This window comes from Heterodontus francisci, chromosome 38 (assembly GCF_036365525.1).
Source record: "Heterodontus francisci isolate sHetFra1 chromosome 38, sHetFra1.hap1, whole genome shotgun sequence".
Classification (NCBI taxonomy): domain Eukaryota; kingdom Metazoa; phylum Chordata; class Chondrichthyes; order Heterodontiformes; family Heterodontidae; genus Heterodontus; species Heterodontus francisci.
Window position 1 is genome coordinate 34,984,461 of NC_090408.1, and position 8,342 is coordinate 34,992,802.

General features: G+C 41.5%; 1 protein-coding gene across 1 annotated transcript; it reads left to right on the forward strand.

Moving 5' to 3' along the window:
* Positions 1 to 212: 212 nt before the first annotated feature.
* On the forward strand, positions 213 to 7,202 carry gnrhr4 (gonadotropin releasing hormone receptor 4). The gene is made up of 3 exons (XM_068018357.1): positions 213 to 764; positions 5,344 to 5,548; positions 6,676 to 7,202. Exons 1-3 carry the CDS (start codon positions 213 to 215, stop codon positions 7,200 to 7,202), a joined length of 1,284 nt encoding a protein of 427 aa, XP_067874458.1.
* Positions 7,203 to 8,342: the final 1,140 nt, after the last annotated feature.

Consider the following 8,342-nt stretch of genomic DNA (forward strand, 5'->3'; position numbering starts at 1 on the left):
ATATTGCTGTGTTCAATGTGTAACATGCTTCTCTTTTGCTTGCAGGCTCTAAGGATTGGGATGCTTCCTCAGGTCAGTGTTGAAGTAAAACAAAATGTGCCTTTCCAGTTTTAAGATCCACAGGATAAACTGCCAGTCATAGAAGAATTCTCGCTGTGTTTGCTCCCATCAAATAGATATCCTATTACACACTGCACAGTATAACATTCAGGATGAATGCCAGTATTGAAGATATTATCAATCCTTTCCTCAGACAGACTCTCCTCTATGACTATAATCGTACATGTGAGGACACTTCATTGGGTCACTATTGCAACAAAAGCAGCGCCCGTTACTTTCAGCTGCCAGTTTTCTCCAATGCGGCTAAAGTTAGAGTGGGGATCACCATTCTTGTTTTCACTATCTCTGCTGTCTGCAACCTCGCTGTGCTCTGGGCGACCACTCAGAATCGCAAGAGGAGATCCCACGTCAGAATTTTGATCCTGAACCTGGCTGCCGCGGACCTCCTGGTAACTTTCATCGTGATGCCCTTGGATGCCACCTGGAATATCACGGTGCAGTGGCAGGCTGGGGATGTTGCCTGCAGGCTGCTCATGTTCCTAAAGCTGATGGCCATGTACTCCTGCGCTTTCGTCACTGTGGTGATTAGTGTAGACCGCCAGTCTGCCATTCTAAATCCTTTGGGCATCAGTGAAGCCAAAAAGAAGAATAAGATGATGTTGACAGTAGCTTGGCTACTCAGTGCCATCTTGTCCATTCCACAGGTGAGAACTGCTTAGTAGCAGGAGTGTAAGTCGCTTAACCTTTGGTGATCTGGTTTCCTACTGAGGTGCTGAGTTTCAACGTATGTTTGGACTGATTGAGCAGCTATATTCAATTGTCAGTAGTTTTGAGTCCGAATGCTACAAAGAGCATTTGTGACTGTTTAACATCCTATTTTGCAGTAGGAGGGGATAGTTCAAGTTCCCACTGAAGTGTGCCACCTGACAGAAGAACACAACAGGGAATACTGTACAAATTAAAATCATATTCTAAAGCTACTGAACTGACAGGTTCCAAAAGCACCATTTCTTTACCATCCGTAGACAACTGCTATAACAACTGGCTGCACCAGCCAACAGCATGGTTCCACAGAGTCAGGTATCTCTTGAGTTAGCTCTTAGGTCAGTCAGAAGTGATGAACCTCATGTACTTAAAGGAGATGTGACACAAAGATTTTCCATTGGGAACATCATAATGCTGGCCCATGTGAGGTATGCAGTCTATGGTTTGTTCCCATCTTTGTGCCTTTCCTCCATGCAAAATAAGAATCTCACACAGAAGACTTGTCCAATATTGACAGCCCTGTGTTTAGGAGAAATCAGGTCAAGAAAAGTTTTTTTTTTAAAAAGGGGAACTGTCTTCATGAACAGAAGAGTTTGATTAAAAATAAATGGGGGTGAGAAGGTGAGAGAAAGCTAGAAGACCAAAACGTGATCGTCAGAAAGCAGATGCTGCCCGCAAGTTTTTTCTCTTTGATTTTGTGCACCTCAAAGCGAGGGACTTTAGTGATGGAGAATCAAACGCTTGCTAATTTTAGGTACTCAGTGACAAAGGCAAGATGGTCCAGTTAAGCACAGGTCAGATGCAAAGTAAAGCTCCCTCTACACTGTCCCATATAGCATTCCCAGGTCAGGTGCATCGGCAGTTCGATGCAGACTACAGCTCCTTCTACAGCATGCCTTAAACTCAATCTCTGCTCTGCTGCACTAGTGTAACATTCCTCCATTTCCCACATGAGCCATCCCGTGTCCCTTCTCCCTGAGATTAGGGGAGATTTTGTGTTGTGGTGCTGCATCCACTAAATACCTCACTGACACTACTCAAATGTAATTCATGCAGGTACATAGGAGAGCATTTCACCAGCTCAGGCTGGATTTAGAGTCATGTTATACGAACATAAGAAATAGGAGCAGGCACTTTCCTGCCCCATCCTCATATCTCTTGATGCCCCAGAAATGAAGGGTCACAGTCTAACCCCTTGTATCACAGTCACCCTGCTGATACAATTTTATGCGAAATTTTGTCATGCTTTTTCATGACCACAATTCTTCTTTAAATGAACCATACAAAATTAAAAAATATAGATAGTTCAGATCGATTCAAGCAACCTTTTTGATTGTTTACAGAGAGTCATAGAAATTACAGCACAGAAGCAACTAGGTTTCTATTTTAAAACATCAATGCATGATTTTATTTAAAAAAAGCAAGCTTTCTAATGGGAGGTGGGGGGAATAAATCAAATTATTTCTACAAAAATATTGAGATCTAGAAGCAATACACAGGTGCTCCACAGGGAGGTTCCACAGTTTGGAGGTCCTGGCGAAGACTGAGTTAGAGGAAGAGTAGGAGACGGTGCAGTGAGTATTGATTTAAACCCAGTGGGAAGGATGTTGTATTTTTGGATTACGAGGAACAAGAGATGAAAGTTCACCAGCCTGAGCTATTATCAATAAAATAGCAAAAGAAGACAGACTACAAAAAAGGGAGAAAGAAAAAAGAGAGAGGTTGCAGGCTAGAGCTGAGCAAAGAAACACTTATCAGATTCTATTTCTTTTTCCTTTATCCTGCCCAGGAACATGAGAAGTATCAGAAAAGCTTCCCCAGATAGGGGAGCAGCATTTTAAGCCTTGGCCAGGCTTGAGCTATCTAGGGAGGTTTTGTAAATGAGAAGCATTGCTAGAGTCTGCAAGCTCCTGCAAAGTCCTATTTAATCAGTGAAAGAGGCTTAACAAAATCGATGGAAAAATTAATTTCAGGTGTTGAGTTCAGGTACCAGATTGTGTGTTTAAAAATGGTGCCTTGTTTCACAGAGATTGCACCATGCCTCAATATTACAATAGTTCATGATGACAGAGCCGTCCTTGCCTCTGTACTTGCCGAATACCTGTTACATTTCTAACTTTGTCCAGTTCTGACAAAAGGTTATCAACCCGAAACATTAACTGTTTCTGTCTCCACAAATGTTGCCAGACCTGTTGAGTATTTCCAGCATTCTGATTTGATTAAAACTTGCAGTGGGGTTTTGACACTGCCACCTGCATAGCTCTCAGTTTGTTCACTTCAGTCTGATGTACTGCACTTTAATCCCGCGAGTGTTACAAATAATTTACTCATTCCCATCATGATTTTCAAATGAGTGAAACTGAAAGTGAAGAGATCCTGACAATCTTTGTAAAATTCTTGTGTCTTATTCATTGTTTAGAAAGAAAGGAAAAACTTGCATTTATATAGCACTTTTCATGACCTCCCAAAGCATTTCACTGCCACTGAAGTATTTTTCAAGTGTAGGCACTGTTAAAATGTGGGGAAACACAGCAGCCAATTTGTGCACAGCAAGCTCCCACAAATAGCATTCAGATGAATGGCCATATAATCTGTTTTGCTCAAGTTGGTTAAGGGATAAATGTTGGCCAGGGCACCTGTAGACCTCCCCTGCTCTTCTTCAACTTGAGCCATGGGATCCCTTACATTCATCCTAAGATGGCAGGATTTAACAGCTGATCTGAAAGACTGCACCTTTGATTCAAAACTGCACTGAAGTGGTCTAGGATTTGTGCTCAAGTCTTTGGAATGGGACTTGAACCCACAAGCTTCTGCTTCAAAGGCAAGAGTGGCACCACTGAGCCATGGATGACACTCTTAGGCTGCTAATGGGGCAACAGTGCTCCTGCCCCCTTCCCTCCATAGTTCAATTGATGGGTAGGCTACGCACTATAAAATTGAAGTTATATGCCATACACACCAAAAAAAGGTCACGTTCAATTCATAGCAATTGGTGATAGCTATAGAGTTAGCATTGGGAGTACAACAGTTGACCTCAACACCACCAGCAGGGAAGGAGTTAATGACCCTGCCCTTACTATTTGGAAATTGCAGCCTCTCATTTTTTTCAGCTCACACATTGTGATGCTGAAATGAATACGATGCTACCGTAAAATATACAGGTAGGTTTACATTACAGAATACAAATGGGTCTTTTGTGGTGCTGCTCATGATTTATAAGGAACAACAGGCCTTATACACTTTTACAGCCTCGGTGTCCTGTTCAACTCTCAACTAAGCTTCTGACCACAAAAGATCTCCATCACAAGAATCCTCTATTTTCGCCTCCATAATTGCAATAGCTTCCAGCTCTACCTTAGTCCATCTGATGCTGAAATCCTTTCACACACCTTTGTCATCGCTAGGCTCCAGTGTTCTTCTTGCAGGTCTTCTATTGTCTACCCTTGATGGATTGTAGCTGTTTCAAAATTTTGCTGCTCTTTTTGGACACCCAACACCCTCATCCTTGCTGACTATATTGGTTCCCGATCTCCCAACCTCTTAAATTTAAATATCTTGTCTCTATTCTGAAATTCCTCCGTTGCTTCACCCCATCTTTGTAGCCTCCTCCTACTCTAACTCTCTGCTCCTCTGAATCCAGGGTCTTGTGCAACCTGCGTTCTTTTTGTGCCAAAATTGGGCACTGTTCTTTCAGCTGTTCAGATCTCTATCTTTGAAAATCCCTCCATTTCTCAACCTCCCTCTCTCTCCCCTCCTTTTAAGACCCTCCTTTAAACCTAGCTCATTGACCAAGATTTTGCTCACCCTATCTAATCTTTCATAATAAAAACAGAGTGCTGGAATTACTCAGATCTGGCAGCATCTGTGGAGAGAGAAACAGAGTTAACTTTTCAGCTCTGTGACCTTTCATCAGAACGGATGCAATTTCAACAGGTTCTGATGAAAGGTCATATACCTGAAACGTTAACTCTGCTTCTCTCTCCACAGATGCTGCCAGACCTGCTGAGTATTTCCAGCACTTTCTGTTCTCATTTTCAGAGTTACAGCATCTGCAGTATTTTGCTTTTATCTATCTACTCTTTCCTTTGGTTTGGTGTCCATTTTCCTGATGCCTCCATATACAGCCTTGGGACATTTTAAAGTGCTTTATAAATGCATGTTATTCTTGTATGGTAGAGATGTGTATATTGTAGCAGCTCCAGTGTACGTTATTGAGAACAGCAGCCCCTATGTATAGTTTGAGTAACATAGTTGCATGTATTGCTGAGAATTGTTGTTCAGCAGTCATCAGTCATGGTTGGTTGAAGTTTTTCTAACTGGAAATTTGTTTTTGTAGCAGCAAGAGCAATCATTTGACGAAGCAGTTGACAGCACTTGCAAAGAAGCATTACAAGTAATGTGATGCACAAAGAAACACAAAGCAGCAATGCATAATGCATTATTTTTGTACTGAGACGAATTGGGTTCTTGGACATATTATGGAATGCTATATTTGAAACTTCATTTTATTTGTTACAGATTGTTCTGTTTCACACTGTAAGTATTACTGAGCCCCAGAACTTTACACAGTGTTCCACTATGGGGAGTTTCAAAGCACACTGGCAGGAGACCTCCTACAATATGTTTACTTTTGTTTTCCTGTTTCTCGTGCCACTGGTGATCATGATATTCTGCTACACCCGAATCTTAATGGAGATATCAAAGAGGATGAACAAGGGAAATTGTAAGTTCAAAGCTCATCACCTCCATTTTCCTACATCTTCATTGTATTGAAATCAAGATTCATCCCAGTCTCCTTCTGTAACTCATTCATTCTCAGACTATCAAATCTGTGCAATTCTATAGCTTCCTCAGTCTTCCCTACTTCCCACAATTTTCAGACCTTTCTACTTTACCCACAGTTTGCTAATTTATTTAATCTGCTCTTCTATACCTTTGAACCTTGATCACATTCTGCACTAAGGCACTTCCTCCTTTACCTTTATTTTTCAAAGACTCTGTGCATTAATGCACGGTGTACTGTGGTGCTGAGCCTTAAAGACCTGGAAGGTTCTAGGTTCGGTCGCTGGTCTGTACTATTCACAAAGTGAGAGGGGTAATTATAATTGGTTTATACCCTCGAGCTCAGAGAGAAAAAAGACAATCAGGGATTCCAACAGTAACAGTAATTGCTATCAAGTAACTCCTGTGGGGAAAGTATTCATATGTGGATGTTGGGTGAGAATTGGATTGGAGTCAGATGTAATGCCCTGGAAAGTCAAATAGCCCACCAATATTCACTGTCCAGTCTTACACATGAAGAGTGGTTACTTCATGAATGGTTACCTATATCACAGAATCACAGAGTTGCTACAGCGCAGAAGGAGGCCATTCGGCCCATTATGTGAGCAATTCACTTAATGCCATTCCCCCACCTTCTCCCCGTAACCCTGCAAATTCTTCCTTCTCAGACAACAGTCTAATTCCCTTTAGAATGCCTCGATTGAACCTGCCTCAACCACACTCTCAGGCAGTGCATTCCAGATCCTAACCACATGCTGTGTGAAGATTTTCCTCATGTCGCTTTTGCCTCTTTTGCCAATCACTTTGAATCTATGCCCTCTCATTTTTGATCCTTGCACCAATGGGTACAGTTTTTCCTGATCCACTCTGTCCAGACCCCTCATGATTTTGAACACCTCTATCAAATCTCCTCTCAGCCTTCTCTTCCCTAAGGAAAACAGTCTGTGGATCTGCATGCTGAGAGAAGAAAATTAGCATGAGGAAAATCCTTGAAACACATTATTTCTGAAACTTTTCTATTTTCCTGATAGTGTAGATCATACTATCTTGTTTTGTGTCCTCTTCCAGTGTCCTCAAAAGAAGTGCATTTAAGGCGATCGAAGAATAATATACCAAAGGCACGCATGAGAACTTTAAAAATGAGCATCATTATCGTAACCTCCTTCATAGTTTGCTGGACCCCATATTACCTCCTGGGACTTTGGTACTGGTTCTCACCAGAAATGCTTTCTGAAGAAAAGGTCTCTCACGCATTGAGCCACATACTCTTCATTTTTGGCCTATTCAACACAGTGTTGGATCCTATCACCTATGGGCTTTTTACCATCCATTTCAGGAAAGGCTTACTGCACTGCTGCCATTCTGCTAAGATGGCATCCAATTCAGATCTCAATTCTACACTGACCGGATCATTCAGGTGTTCTGCATCATCCTTCCGTCTCAAGAAGTTAACTGCACTTGCTCAAGAAGGTCAAAGATCAATTGCAGCGAATGAACCTCATAGCAAAGGCAATTACTGCAGCAATGGTTATCTTGATGTATACAAGGATGATGCCAAGGAAAGCATCAACACAAGTACAGAAAATACACCATAGTCTTGCAGTATATGACAGGACTGTTACAGTGCTGCAAGTAATGGCTCAGTTGGAGTGTGCATGATTTAATTTCTCCAGTTCTCTCAGTGGTTTACCTTCTCACCTTTTTTTTTCCAATTCTTGACCTTGTGATTTTCTTTTTCAAAAGTAAATTATTTATCTGCAAAAACTGGAAACAAAGCCAGTGGTTCTCTCATTTCGTCATTGATATCAAATAATGTTGTAACACAAAGACCTGTATTTATATAGAATGTCCTCATGATTGTCAGATACATCTCCAAGAGGAGGACAAAAGAAACGCTTCAAGGATGTGCTGAAAGCCAATGTGAATAATTGCAACATTGACATCAACTCCTGGGAGACCATCGCCCTGGACTGAACTAGCTGGAGGCAGAGTCTGTGGGAAGGATTCCATCATTTTGAGACTCAACAACAGCAAAATGAAGAAAAGCAAGAGTGGCAAAAAGAACAAGCCATGATCCAAACTAATAATACACGATCAGACATCCCACATGACAACAAATGCCCAACAAGCCATAAAGTCTGTAGATCCCAAATCAGCCTCATCAGCTATCTTCAGACTACGGAAGACAATCATCCTCGTCGAGTGATAGCCAATAATAACATCTCCAAGTATTTCAGATCTTTATCAGACAATTTAATGTGAAACCTTTCAAAAACTCTGAAATTCCAGATATTGTGTTGATTATCTTGGAGAATACCATGATGGCTATTTTCAGCTTTTCTGAATGGGGAAGGATAATATCTGTTGGAAATTCTGATCAGAAAGAAATTCCTGACAAATGGTGGGTTTAAAAATGGATAAGCTCCATGACTCAACCCCATGAACAACGTCTACAGAATTAGATTTGCTGACCTTTGGAGCAACGAACCAGCCTTTGCTGCAAAAACTGACTGTTGATATGTTTAATGGATTAGATTGATCGCTGAAGTCAGTGAAGAGTACAGAGATATGGATCAAGAGGACAGGAAAAAAGAGGCTAGATTGAGTGTGACCCGAACGACAAAGGTTGTGGGGTGGGGGGGGAGGGGGGTGGTGCAGTGGTACATATGTTGAATATTCCTTTCTGTATTTATGCAGTCTAAACTTTTAGTCCTCCAGTTGGGAATTTAGCAATG

Excerpts from the sequence above, each read along its gene's own strand:
- gnrhr4 (XM_068018357.1), top strand. The coding sequence starts at position 213 with ATGAATGCCAGTATTGAAGATATTATCAATCCTTTCCTCAGACAGACT. Across the intron at positions 765-5,343 it reads CCATCTTGTCCATTCCACAG|ATTGTTCTGTTTCACACTGT; the intron begins GTGAGAACTGCT and ends TATTTGTTACAG. Across the intron at positions 5,549-6,675 it reads GAGGATGAACAAGGGAAATT|TGTCCTCAAAAGAAGTGCAT; the intron begins GTAAGTTCAAAG and ends GTCCTCTTCCAG.